A 14,783-nucleotide genomic window follows, 5' to 3' on the forward strand; every position below is an offset into this window, starting at 1 on the left:
TTGATTAATTAATTTGGATAAATTATGAAAAGATTTTGAATATTTACACAAAAACCATTTTTCTTATCTGATGTACATTTCAGGTATAACCGGATATTCAGCAAGAAAACAGTGTATTTCATGTTAATTATTTTTAAATGAGCAGAAAATGTAAATGGTCAGAGATAAAGTTAATTATGTAAAGCTAGCTACATAGTCCACTCTTCAACATCATAATAACATATAATTTACTTTAAATTACTTTATTCAAAATAGGCAACTTATGCATATTGAGAATGGTTTTAATAATTTTCAGTTCCAAACAGCAGTCACAAATCTCTCACAGATGTAACTGTGTTGCCCATGTGTCCTGTAGGGGGATCTGTTTACTCAGACCATGGAGGGTCCTTTTATAAGTGACTCCATTGCATGTTCACTGTCCGATGAACAGTTTCAGATTGTAATTTGACAGATTCATTTCTTAATTAATTTATTTTGCAAGCCGAATCGAAAACCGTAAAAAAACATGTTTATTTATGCATTTTATCATTGTCATCAATTGTATATACACACACACACAAACACACAAACACAAACACACAAACACACACACACACACAAACACACACACACACACACACACACACACACACACACACACACACACACACACACACACACACACACACACACACACACACACACACACACACACACACACACACACACACACACACACACACACACACACACACACACACACACACACACACACACACACACATTCTGGTTTCCATGTTTTATGGGGACATTCCATAGGCGTAATGCATTTTATACCATACAAACTGTATATTCTATTCCCCTTACCTGCCCCATTCCCTAACCCCAACCATCACAAAAACCTTTCTTGTACCTTAGATTTTCAATAAACATCATCTTGTTTGATTTATAAGCTTGTTTCCTCATGGGGACATCAAAATGTCCCCACAAGGTCACAAAAACACTGGTATTCCTATCTTTGTGGGGACAATTGGTCCCCACAACGTGATAATTACCAGGTACACACACACACACACACACACACACACCCACACACACACACACACACACACACACACACACACACACACACACACACACACACACACACACACACACACACACACACACACACACACACACACACACACACACACACACACACAATAAGAAACTTGCACAGTGTGTATTGTGTTTGATACTGTAATTTGTAAAAAATGACCAAAGTTGTATTTATAAAATAGTGACTTAACAATTGTATATTACCTATAAAATAATTTTTATTTAATTATATATATATATATATCTATTTAGCTTAAAATTCAGTGTTGTGCATGTTTGTGTAGACATCAAGTCTTTACAGTTTTTACCAATTGCTTACACACGTTTTCAAAACTAAGACAAAACAGTGATCTTTGACCTATTTATAGGCATATCTATACTACTGTAAAGTAAAGCAGTGATTGGTTAGTGATCAGTAAAGCATTTAGTGTTTGCACATGTGAGGAGTGTGTCTGTGTGACCTGGTGAATGAGTGTAGCATTTTGATTGGTTGTGTTTGGAAAAGGAAAGCAAGTGACTTCCTCATAGATCTTTGTGTTTTAGGTAGAGAATTGCGTGTAGTGTTTTGAAAAAAGTGTTTTATGCAATTGAAAACTGAGTCAAAGGCTGAGAAATAGCTTATGGTTTTGAAGATTTGGCATGTAGTTTTGCACTTTGAGTGAGAGGTTTTGAAAATCGTGTGACATGAAAAGATTTTGTGTGTAACCAATCGTAAAAAACTGTAATCATGTCAGGACGCCCTCTTGTGTCGAATTATTGTATAGATCTGTGTAAACAACGAGGTGTAAAAAAGGCCTATGAATCATTTCATGTCATGACACTACACGTAGATACGTTTTTTTGTGTTAAAGATATTAAAAACAGTTTGTGTGGGTATTTTGTGATTCAGCTCGTTTATTTGTTCCTGTTTATGCAATTAACTGTAGCTTATATACTGGAAATACTTCCTACCAAAATCCAAAATCTCATTGATTATTCTTGCTTTTAGCAATCTGTTATTTTATGAAACATGAGTCATGACCTACTGGATTGTAAGGACTGAAGAACTGTATAATGTTTATGAACATTACCACATACAAAACATAAACATGACAATCCGAAGTGTACCAGTAAATCTTACAATAATGACTTGTGCCTCTTAGAATAATAACATTTAATAACATTTGTAAAATACAGATATTTTGAAAAATATATATTGTATTATTATTATTTTTACATACAGTTTCTGATGTGTGCTGTATAAAGGAATATAAAATAATTGTGACTACATTAGGTAACTTTTTCCCATCAGCATAGTATGCATTGTCATCCCTTGTGTAAATTACAACCCTTTTAAAATAGCCTGGTTAAAACACGTCGACATTCATCCAAATTAATAATTATGACGTCACTGAACGACAGTTTTGATAGGCTTATGGTTTAAGATTTGTAATTAAGATGTATAGCTGTATTTGTTTGAACAAGAACTCGCTCCTTCTTTCAGTCTCCCGCCCTCTGCGTAATCCACCTAACATTAACCCTCGTTTGCCCATGTTTTTGGGTTGCTACGGCGACAGCGTCTATTTGTTGTTCTTGTTTGCCGTTTCGGCCACCCAGATTTCTCTCGACAAAGTTCAGCTGAAAAAGAGCAAGGAAAGAGACACAATCATTTAGGGTTCAATTAGTTTAATTGTTTTATGTAAGCAATAAGATACGGCCGTGCTGTATCGTGGAATAAGGCATGGCTGAAGGCAGCTACCTTACTTCCCTACCTTCCCTTATTTCTTTTATAAAACGGTTTCACAATATAAATATTAGAACTAAAAATTGTATCACTAAAAATAAGTAAAGTTTTATAAATTGGATTTAAAAGGGAGATGCACTACACAACCAGGAAACACACATATGAGATGGCTCCTGAACATGATAAAAACAATGGGAATGAATTCTTCTCTTTGATTTTCTCATTCCTGATTTTAACTGCTTTGACTTCTGTATGCTGGTTGGGGTAACAAAAGCATCAGTAGGTCAGGTGGTTATGTTGTGTGATAGGTCCGGGCTCACAGCTGGCATGAATGGATGTCCTGCATAGTTTGTGGCGTATCACAGAATACAGAATATTTGATGTTTATTGAAATCTCCCAACACTTCCACTTATGGAAGCTAAGCTGCTATGAGTCATTCGGAAATCATCATGGCAATAACATCGAAACCACAAGCATGTTAACCTCTGACCGGAAATATTTACACTCTGATATATCACAGTGTGACGTATGTTAAGGTTAGCCAATCATAACAGTGGTCATTTCAAAGTATTAGAGAGGACATTTAACAATACTTTTTTAAGATTTTAAATAAATCTTTGGTGTCCCCAAAATGCATATGTGACGTTTTAGCTCAAATACCATATAGATAATTTATTATAGCATGTTAAAATTGTCACTTTGTAGGTGTGAGCAGAAATGTGTAGTTTTTGGGTGTGTCCTTTAACATGCAAATGAGCTGATCTCTGCACTTAATTACAGTGCTGTGGATGGATAGTGCAGATTATGGGGCGGTATTATTCCATTCTGACATCACAATGGGAGCCAAATTTCAATGAGCTATTTTTTCAAATGCTTGCAGAAGATGGCTTATCAAAACTAAGTTATTGGGTTGATATTTTTCACATTTTCTAGGTTGAAAAGCACTGGGGACCCAATTATAGCACTTAACTCTTTCCCCGCCATTGATGAGATAACTTGTCAATTAAGAGAAAACGCTTCCTGCCAATGACGAGGTTTTTCGGCTTTCCGCAATGCCGCTATTATCCACCAGAGGGCGCACTTCCGCAACTTATACAACCCGGAAATAGCGCCTCACGTGAAAGAGAAAGAACTCCTTGTATGTTTTAAACATCGCTCAGGGGCACGTTCAATCTCACACCGGTGCGCAACGTTTTGCTACGGTTTCCGGGTTGAACGACATGTTTCCTGGAAACGGTGTGCAACGGAATGCAACAGGTTTTAGAAGCGTTTTCTCTTGTTTGGTGGGTGTGTCAGAAATGTCGGCCCAATCAGCGGCAAGATGTATAAAACCACGAGATAGTAAAGAGACAGCTCGCTCAATGGGTTCAAGTTGGAATGTTGTCTTTCATTCTGGACGGCAAAGTCAGTGACTGTAACATCGAGGGTATTTTACAGTATTAAACACACATTTATAACGATTTCATCAGGCTTCAGAAACATTTAAAAAACAACACAAAGAATGGCCTCTCAGCTACCGTAGTTGCAACTCTTGCGTCATCACAACAGGGTGTTCAATGCATCACCGTTTCTGTTTAATAAACGTTGTGCAACGTTTTGTCGGGGCTGAACGCAGCCCTGATCTCTATCAAAAGTCCTTCACAATAAATGGAATTATCTCAGCTTTTTGCTCAAAATTGGGTGTTTTTGAAGAAACCAACCCATATTTGAGAGGTGATAAAAAGAGAACTAAAGGTAGGATGAAACTTTTTTATTTTGTTCGAAAGCAGAGGGTTTGTTCTTTCATTTGATATATTATTTACTTATATATTTAAAGAAGACAATTTTCTGGAAGGCATTAAACTTTTGTGAAAATCATGAAAAATGCTGGCGCTGGCTGGCAACTTAAAAAAAAAACGCTGGCGGGGAAAGACTTAAACATGGAAAAAGTCAGATTTTCATTATATGTTCCCTTTAAAGGTATGATAACAAAAACAGTCCTTAGATCAGAGACAATTTTATGTTAAGGTAAATTATGCATAAATCATTTATGATGTATGATAATATGTTTAAAAAATAATAAGGTTCCAGACAATTTTATAGGAAGCCATGCGAGAAGAACAACTGAGTGTCTCACCCATCATGAGCTCATCTTGTCGACATACGGTCCTCACACAGATTTCCTTGTTAATCACATAGACTCTTGAGAGACTGGTGCAGACATATCATTTAATTTAAACATTTATTTGGCCAGGAAAATAATTGATTTTCACAAAGATTTTACAAAGGCAGTAGCTTTGTATGATGTGTGTGTGTTTCAGTGATTGTATCATGTTTATGTGTTAATCACCTGTAGATACAGAGTGAATGGATGCATCTTTTTGTAGGTCGATGAACCGAGTACATCCTGGTACAGGGGTATGTTTCCTCTCTGCAGTCTGCTCAAAGACAGTGTTGTTATTGTCTCACCATCTTCTCACACAGACAGTGGTACACTTTCTTATATATACTGTACAAACTCACCCGATGGTGGAACAGTGCTTTCAAAGTCCTGTATTTCTGGTGGGAAAACTAGGATGATTGAGAAAAATGCAACTTTTGAGAATATGGAACGCAAAGTAGAAACGTTACCAAATAGGCTTTATGCCCAGCTGCACTACTTCCTGAACTTCAGCCACTTCCTTGTTTCCTGTCTTCCATTATTGGACAAACTGATTAATCCAGGTGTGTCTGATTATTGTTGTTATGACTACTGAGGTCAGGCACACCTGGATTAATCAGTTTGTCCAATAATGGAAGACAGGAAACAAGGAGCTGGCTGAAGTTCAGGAAGTAGTGCAGCTGGGCATAAAGTCTATTTGTTAACGTCAATGATTGAAATTAAACTTTGATGCTCATAAGTTCATTATAAGTTAAATGATACTTTAGAGTGGATTTTACAGACAATGCCACATATAGTTTTACAATCATTAAGCCACACTATTGTGAATTACCAGTTTGCTGTGCCCAAACAGGAACAAAAACTGTGGAAAAAGCAGAATAGTTTTGTAAAAATTATGAATTAAATGATTTGGTATGTGTTTAGTTGTTTTGAATGCTGGAGTTACCAAAGAAACAGCAGCAAAGCAGAACAGGAACTGGCCAGATGCCCATGTTTCAGGGTCTTACCAGGGTCCAATCACAGCTCAGGGGCTGGACAAAGCAAGAAGAAACACATTTATAACCTCAGTATAGATTTCAGTCATAAACCATCCAAAGATTGCTTGCTGGTGTAAACTGGTCTTTCACTGGTTTAACCAACAGTCTACCTGGTTTCCTAAGATGATGCTTCTCAATGGCCCACAATTATAAATAAAATATGTTAGATAAAACAAATGTATCTTTAAATGTGTATCAGAGAGGAGACTTGCAGATGGTTGAAACTGATGTAGATTTCCATGTGTCTCTGACTCATCCAGATTCTCATTTATTGAAGTCACAGAGCATAAGTTTTTTTGTTCTCATTCTCTCATTAAAGATATCATTTACAGCTGTTTATGCATCCAGCTTTTGTCTGTTTCTTTCTCTCTCACAGACTGTTTTCCTCTGAGCGTGTATTTTTCTGCATCCAAGACATGAGCTCACACTAAAGAATGTACTTTTCCTCCCGTCCCGGACTCGCCAACTCTCACACACACATAAATTTACATATACACACTCTTATGTGAATGCACACTTTTTCAGACTATAGATTTGCCAGAGAGATCTAATGCACATTCAGTGTTAAAACTTGCATCAACACAAAATATGCATTTAAAAAAATATACACATATTTTACAGAATGACGCAAATTTTTGCCCAGTAATAGCAATCATCATGTTCATTTATATTTATGCATTTGGCAGACATTTTCATCCAAAGTGACTGTGCATTATAAACTATTAATTCTTTATCACTATGTTTGTTAACTGGGTTCGAACCTATAACCTTTTGCACTGGTAACGCAGTGCTCAACCACTGAGATACACAGGATCATATGCAGCCTGTATGTACACATTTGAAGCCCTTTCTTCAGTTTTACTATGCAACCAATGACTAAACACAAGTAGATGTTTTATGATAATATTAATGTAATATTCTCAAAATAAATATTTTTATAATACTTACAAGTTTACAATCCTCTAGTGCCGCTTGTGATTTTCAGATTCCTTTGGCTTTTACTTGTCTCCTCCCTGTCTTTTCCCTCCCATGCACATCTCTCCGCCTGTCTCTCTCTCTGATCTCTCAATCTCTCTCTCTTTTGCTCTTTTCATTTGTGTTTAAAATGTTATTGCAGGTTTTTTATACTGCATTATTAAATAGCTTTGGTGGAGGTTTTTGTATTTCCTAATTCATGTAATTTCTTAAATTCTAAGGATGCTTTTTGAAACACCGTCATCCTCGTATAACTTATTGATTCTGCACAAATCTGTGGATTCATGCATGAGGGCTGTCATTAAAGCAAATGGGTGCATCCTAAATAATAAATCATCATCACTAAAACCGGTATTAGAAAAGGATAAAATGAAGCATTAAATTAGACAAATTTTGCAGACAAAAGGCTGCAAAATTAAATATTTTAAAACCCCACTTTATAATGGCAACACTTTTTGTCACCAACGTCTTCTGTGAAGAACAAACAAATAAATAAAAATCTAGTAAAAACTTAATAATAAAAATATGAATACTCTTTTTTTATTATTGAATACAAAATTATAGATACAACAGAGGCAAATATATTCATTCTACATGAGGAAATTGATGAAATTTAAAATAAAGTTCATAAAAATGCTGATCAATCCGCCACCAGGGGTCACTGCAGAACAATGATAGGCTATTAAAAAAGATTTTAGATTTATAAAAGTTAATAATTGGGAAATATTCATGCTATCAATTGTTTATATTAAAATTTTAATGGTTCACAATCTGAATTATTAGTTTACTGGACAGTGTTTTAAATTAATCTTTTAAACAACATACCAGACCATGTCTTAGTATATTCTTTAGATGACATATAGTACTGGACATTTAGGCCTGGAGGCATTATATTTTTACATAAAAATTGGTCTTACTGTATATCTTACACTCTTCTGATAAGTTAGGCAATGCCTGTGATTTTACATTGCCATGAACTCCCAATTAAAGTCTGAATTTTAAATGGAAAGTTTCTCCAGCTGGAAATAAACACTGCTGTTGTCCCTCTTTCCCGTCACCTTTCCAGCACTAAAATAATCTGTTTTAGCTGGGGAAACCCGAAGTGCTATGGGGTGGTTCACCTTGCATTGTCAAACACATTTAGCATGACCTTTAACTAGTGCTTTCTTCTGGGCACAGTTCAGAAGTCAAAATTCATCATGCAGTTGACACAATAGGGTTGCATGGTTGGCCAGAACCCAGACTTTGACATGGAACGATAGCCTAACTAGGTCGATAAAATGAGCACCAGAGGCCATGATGACATCTTGAGTGATGGCGGCTACACGAGATAGATCCAATGCTGAGCTAGTCTAAACCAGTGTACTCAACTGCCTGACTGAAGAATTTTATGCACTCCATAATACCATGATGGTTGGAAGTGTGTGACACGTGCTTGGTCCTGGAGTTGAGCACAAATAAGAGAAGCATGCCAGATCGTAAACACCGAATAACATCTAGACTTGTTTATTAGAGGAATGTAAAACCCCTCAACCTCTTCCCAACAAAATTTCACTCTTAAAAGTCTTGCATATATTAAAAGTCAAACACATATCCATAAGTCACGGTCAGGCTACTTATGTTTCTTCATGCTGTCCTTTGTTATGGTATTTGACAGTTTTTTTACGACTGTAGAATTGGCCCAGTCTCTTAAACTATCTTTATGAGCTTGCTTGCATGACAGCTTGGATATTAGTTATGTAGTAGTAAATCGTCTTGTGGTAGGTAATCCGAGACACAGTATGAATCCCAAAGCTATGATAATGCAATAGTTGCACAATGGGGTTTAGTATAAAATGAGTTTTTATGTAGCCAGTCACATACTGGCTTAATACTGCAAGATATAAAAAGAGTTTCATGTGACACTAAATAATTCACTTCTGCAGTCTGCAGATAATACTATAAAATCTTTTCAGCCACTGCAGATGCATATATGCCATGCAGATCAGTTTTTTTGCTGACTTTTATTATGAAATTAAGGTTAGCGAGCTGTTTATCCATATGTTTAAGCGATGTAATAACTATCCCTGCATTCTGCTGAGGTTCGTAGCAGGTTCTGCTAAATGCATTGCTGGCTCTGCTCTGCTCTGCTCTCCAGCTCTTTCCATGTCATTCTTCATGATCCATTGCAATCTCCATGTCTCCTGCCACTCATCAGTTGTTCTGTCCTTGTATCCAGCTGTCCCGAGCCGAGTCTAGCTGTACACTGGAATTTACTGGCCATCAAATCTGTTTATGACACTGTTTTCATTTGTCTAATGCCAGAGATTCATATCCAATGCATTATAAAAAGTGAAAGTTGGATCTATAAAGAAATGACTTTAATTGTTGATTAAATTGTTTTATTAAGTGTTACCAATTTAAGTATTTTTAAATATAATCCAACTTTCACTTTTTACATTGCATAAGTGGTGCTATAGTCATACTATAACACCACTTATGATTCTACATAGGTGCTATATAGCACTGAAAGAGGTTCCCCTGTGATTACGAGCCAGTGAACCACTTTAAGTGCTATTTAGTACCATTTTTTAAAATGTTATGTAAAAATAATAATATATATATATATATATATATATATATATATATATATATATATATATATATATATAAATTTACTGTATCGATGACGGGCCATTGAATTATTCGAAAAAATGCACACCCCAGGTGATAATGTGGCTGTCAGGGGTGATGGAGGATGAACCCAAGTGCAGACGACGGGGGGTTTAAACAAAGACACTTTAATAACAGAAGAAACAAAAGGCCCACGTGGGGGCAAACAACATCAAACAGGGCAACACGACAAGACTAAGACAGTAAAACTACTTGACTTCACTTGACACAATCTCTAACACTAGACTAAACCACACAACAGCACTAACATGACGGTACAAAATGATCCTGCACAGGGCTAAAGAAACAATGACATTAAATAAGAAAACCAAACAAGATAACGAGGAGGGAACAGGTGATGGGAATAAACTAATGATTAACAATAAGCAGGAGAACGAGGGGGCGGGGACAAGAGACAAGACACCGGAGGCACATGACTCAATACACAAAGCCATGAACCTCCACATAGAACTGCCAGAATCCTGCCATCATGACTTAGACAAATACAAAACATAACTCAAAAGCAGGACCCTGACAGCGGCACAACGTAAATTGGAGTGCATTATTTTTAAAGGAGCATTTCACCCATGGACAAATTAATCTTTGTTAAAAGTGGATCATATTTATAGTCGAAATGTAACATACATTTCAAATTTTGTGCCTATTTGACAGAGAAAAGGAGTGTTTGTAGTCTCACCCCCTCTACAAAGATATTGGACTTCCTTCTTTCAATGATGCAAAATGACGATTTTTACATCATTGAAAGAAGGAAGTGCAAAACTGAAATCTGTATTTCTCCTGTCTCAGCGGCAACTGAGAAAATGATGCATAACCATTCAAAAACATGACTGGGTTTCTAACTATACAAAGCTTAATGCAAATGGGTGAAGTGTCCCTTTAAATAATTCAAAAGACTATTATTCTGCTTATGGTTACCACATACATTTATCTAGTGTTTTTATAGGACATTTTGTCATGATCCTGCCCTCATGTCATAGTTTTTGCTCCTTGTGACAGGATCATGACAGTGCCCTTATTTCCTTGGTGTTTGCTGTCCTGTGCTGGTTTGTTTTGAGGCATATCCTTGTCAAGTCCAGTCCAGTGAGTCTCTTGTTGTTGTTATTATTATAAAGCCTTAGTCAAGTGTTTTATGTCAAGTTTAATGTTAAATAGTCCAGTGTAGGTCTTAGTTTTTAGTGTAGTCCTGTCATTATCATTGTCTTATTTTACCCCCTCATGGGTTTTTGATTTGTTTTTTTGTATTTAATAAACCTAGTTTGTGTCCATCTTCTGCCTGCATCTGGGTTCCTACTCTCTCTCCATTGGATATCATGACAGAACAAACCAGCCAACACAGAACCCAGTAAATTGAGATGGACATTTGGCTGTCTGCCCTGAGTGCCGTTGGGCCCATGTACTCTTTTGCCTCCGCCAAAGGGAGGCCAAGGTCCGAGGCCTCACCCTGGAGTTCCTGGCCTGTGCAAAAGACTCTGGGTTCAATTAGGCAGACCTCAAAGTAATCTTTAACAGCTGCCTCATTGAGCCCCCCAACCCTGCTGAGATACGGAGGCTCAGGCGTCGTGAGGAGTCCAGGGGTCCAACTGAGACTGAACCCACTGCCTTCGGTCCCAGAGAACCGGATCGTGTCTGTCATGGCCATGGAGGACCCAGCCCGACCCACCACGACTCCTGAGAGGCCTGTCTCATCAGTCAGCCTTCACAGGAAGCGCAAAAGGAGGGCACGTGGGAGTCCACCTCTGATGCCTCCTCCTCACCCGCCACAACCACCACAAGTTCCCTGCCTCCTGCCTTGTACTCTGCACCTCGCATCTGGAAAAGGAATAAGGGAGCTTCGGCCCCTCATCCTGAATTTTCCCTTGGAGCCCTTTCTAGTCTCTGCCCCACAGCCTGGTGCGGCATACCCTGTATCTGCCCCACAGCCTTGTGCAGGGCCCCCTGTCTCTGCTCCACAGCCAGCTGCAGTGCCCCCTGTCTCTGCCCCACAGTCTGGTGCTGTGCCCCCTGTCTCTGCCCCACAGCCAGCTGCAGCGCCCCCTGTCTGTGTCTGCCTCAGTCTCTCCTGTCCCGTCGTCACCTTGTTCCTCAGTTCGGTCCTTTGTGTCCATGTCATCCCTCAACTCCATCCCGGTCCCAGGAAGCCCCAGACTTCCAGGTTCTATTTCACTCGAGCTTGATCCCCCCTGGGTCACACACTCTGCCACACACCAGCACCTGGATGGACATTTAGAGGAAAGGATAAAACTCACCAGCCACAGCAACTCCTGTTCACAGACACAGCTCAGGCTGAGCCCTGCCCACAGACCTCGCTACAGCTGGGTTGTGAATCAACACCCAAGGACGTTTCTATACATAACAACCATGAAAGGCAAGATAAGACACTCCAGCCTCCAGGAATACCAGAATCACAGCTGATGTCGTCACACTCTCTCTCCAACATCACCACTTCTGTGCTTTTCAGAGTAAATGAAGAATCTGGTATTTGCTGGAACAAAGCTCTCCCACTCTATTGCTGCAAGTCCCCAAATATCAACCAAGAAATGGCGGGCTCCAAAACCACCTCTGACCTCTGCCTAAATGTCAGGGATCACACCAGCCCTCATCTGCAAACAGCACTGGTAACTGATATGTGTTGGGTCCCTGCTATGACAGCAGTAACAATCATAAATGTTTACAGAACAAGCGGGAGCCCAATGTCCGTTTAGCTCTCTCTATCTTTGTCCTGATATGTGATAGAAAGATGAAGGCCCTCTTAAGCCACACAGCAATTCTACCTAATCTACTGCCTATTAGACGTAATTAAATGTTTGAAACACTTTCGATCTGATCCGGCACGTGCAAGGTCCTACACACAATCGGGGACACACTCTTGATCTGCTTATTAGCAAGGGTCTAAACATTTCATCCACTGTTATCAAGGATGAAGCGTTATCTGACCATTTGTGTTTACTTTGATATTTTGATCAGTCCTGCCACTGATGCTTGATCTGTCTATGTCAAAAAACGGATCATAAATGAACAACAGTGAGGTATTTATGAATGCTATATCAATGTTGCCAAGCATATTAGCAGACTCTGTTGATGTTCTTGAAAATAAAACTTAAAAGTTGAAGATGCTATTGATGGAATAGCTCCAGTAGAGGTCAGGATGATCACTGGCGTAAAGCACCTTGAAGAAACACAACAGCAGAACAGCGCAAGAAAAGAACATACAGAAAAGTGGAACAATTTTTAATCTGGTGTCCGTCAGTAGCACAGAGACAGTGCTCATAAAAATAAATGATATTCAATTAAACTGATTCAGGTAAAATATCAGTGCTGGTGCTACTAGATCGTAGTGCTGCCTTTGACACAGTAGATCACACCATACTCTTACATAGACTGGAAAACAGGGTAGGGCTCCCTGGGATGGTTCTCAAATGGTTTAAATCATACCTAAAAGGGAGAGGTTACTATGTGAACATAGGCAACCATAAATCTGAATGGACATCTATGACATGTGGAGTCCCACAGGGCTCAATTCTTGCACCCCTTCTGTTTAATTTGTATATGTTCCCACTTGGTCAAACAATGAAAGAACCAAATTGCATACCACATGCAGATGACACCCAGATATACTTAGCCCTGTCACCCAATGACTACAGCCCCATTGACTCCCTATGTAAGTGCATTGAGGAAATTACCTGTTGGATGTGTCAAAACTTCCTCCAGTTAAACAAAGACAAAACTAAAGTAATTGGATTTGGAAATAAAAGTGAAACTCTCAGGGTTAACACATACCTTGACTCAAGGGGTCTGAAGACACAAAATAAAGTCAGAAATCTGTGTGTAATCATAGAGTGTGACCTTAATTTTAATTTATTAATTAACAATTTATTAAACGAGAAAACAAAAACCCACAAGGGGGTAAAACAAGACAATATACACTGGACTAGACTATCACATTAAACTAGACTTTGACTGACTAAACACTAATAACATACAATGAACAGACAATAAACTTGGTTTACTCAGACAGGAACAGATCTGAATCCTGACAAAGACAGGTCTTAGAGAAACTTGTTCACGCTTTCATCACCAGCAGGGTGGATTATTGCAATGGACTCCTTACTGGGATCCCCCAAAAGACCATTAGACAGCTGCAGCTTATACAGAACGCTGCTGCCAGAATTCTGATCAGAACCAAAAAATCTGAGCACATCACTCCAGTCCTCAGGTCCTTATTCTGGTTAACATTTAGGATAGATTTGAAAGTATTGTTACTCGTTTATAAATCACTTCATGGCTTAGGACCGAAATACATGACAGATATGCTAATTGAATATCAGCAGATTACTCAGATCATTAGGAACAGGTCAGTCAGAAATGCCAAGGGTTTATTCAAAACAAGGTGTGTCTGCATTTTGCTATTATGCCACCTGTAGCTGGAATCAGAAGAGATCAGATGGGTTATAACATTAAACACTTTTAAATCTAGATTAAAAACACATCTGTTTAACTCTGCATTTATTGAATGAGCACTGTGGTGCTTTACACTGACTGCACTTTTAATTCACTGTTTTATTCATTCATATTTTTCTTTTAATTATTATTTTAAATTCTCACATATGTTTGTTTTTATTGTGGTTTACTGTGTGTCTCTTATTTTTAAAATATTTTTTCCTCTTATATATTGTTTTCTCATTTCTAAGCATTTTAAATGACCTCTGTGTATGAAATGTGCTATACAAATAAACTTGCATGCCTTGCCTTTCTTACATTCAGTTAAAATGTAAAAAATGTAGGAGATACCAACATTTTTATTTTGCCCAGCCCTCAAAAACACATTAAAACATGAGCAGAGGGCTCAACACCTGTTCTGTGTTTATCATGATATGCATTTATACAATGGCATGTATTTACATCATTGGTTTGTCATTTGTCCAGTTTTGTAATTGTTTCTTGGTGTCTTGTTTTCCATGTTTCCCCCTTTATCTTTGTTTTCTCATTTTTTGTTTTGCACTGCACATGTATGATATGCAGATCAGTTTTTTTTAATAGTGACTTTTATTATGAATGGATGATAGATATGCGAGCTGTTTATCCATATGTTTGACACATGGATAAACACATGAAATAGAGTACATCAGATCTCTCCTATGACCTGAACGTGAGCTG

The 14,783-nt window shown here is 38.0% G+C and overlaps 1 protein-coding gene across 2 annotated transcripts; it reads right to left on the minus strand.

Annotated features, from left to right (window-relative positions):
• Window positions 1-1,991: 1,991 nt before the first annotated feature.
• mfap5 (microfibril associated protein 5) lies at window positions 1,992-7,081 on the minus strand. Of its 2 annotated transcripts, none has more exons than XM_065245897.2 (7): window positions 6,930-7,081; window positions 5,891-5,975; window positions 5,777-5,806; window positions 5,307-5,342; window positions 5,134-5,221; window positions 4,921-4,994; window positions 1,992-2,697 (listed from the first exon to the last, which is right to left on the minus strand). In XM_065245897.2, exons 2-7 carry the CDS (start codon window positions 5,934-5,936, stop codon window positions 2,594-2,596), a joined length of 378 nt encoding a protein of 125 aa, XP_065101969.2. In that variant the 5' UTR covers window positions 5,937-5,975; window positions 6,930-7,081; the 3' UTR covers window positions 1,992-2,593. The 2 variants fall into 2 exon arrangements, with proteins under 2 accessions (XP_065101969.2, XP_065116842.1); XM_065260770.2 differs by having other exon boundaries at window positions 2,003-2,697; window positions 5,307-5,354; window positions 6,930-7,080.
• Between the last annotated feature and the right edge of the window lie 7,702 nt (window positions 7,082-14,783).

The sequence above is a fragment of the Paramisgurnus dabryanus genome, chromosome 13 (genome assembly GCF_030506205.2).
Source record: "Paramisgurnus dabryanus chromosome 13, PD_genome_1.1, whole genome shotgun sequence".
Lineage (NCBI taxonomy): Eukaryota > Metazoa > Chordata > Actinopteri > Cypriniformes > Cobitidae > Paramisgurnus > Paramisgurnus dabryanus.

What these genes read in the sequence shown, in the direction of transcription:
- mfap5 (XM_065260770.2), bottom strand. Translation starts at nt 5,936, where the DNA reads ATGGGCATCTGGCCAGTTCCTGTTCTGCTTTGCTGCTGTTTCTTTG. An exon ending in GCTTTGCTGCTGTTTCTTTG is followed by an intron (nt 5,807 to 5,890) that starts GTAACTCCAGCA and finishes CTTTTTCCACAG; the next exon opens with TTTTTGTTCCTGTTTGGGCA. An exon ending in CATTCACTCTGTATCTACAG is followed by an intron (nt 4,995 to 5,133) that starts GTGATTAACACA and finishes TGTCTGCACCAG; the next exon opens with TCTCTCAAGAGTCTATGTGA.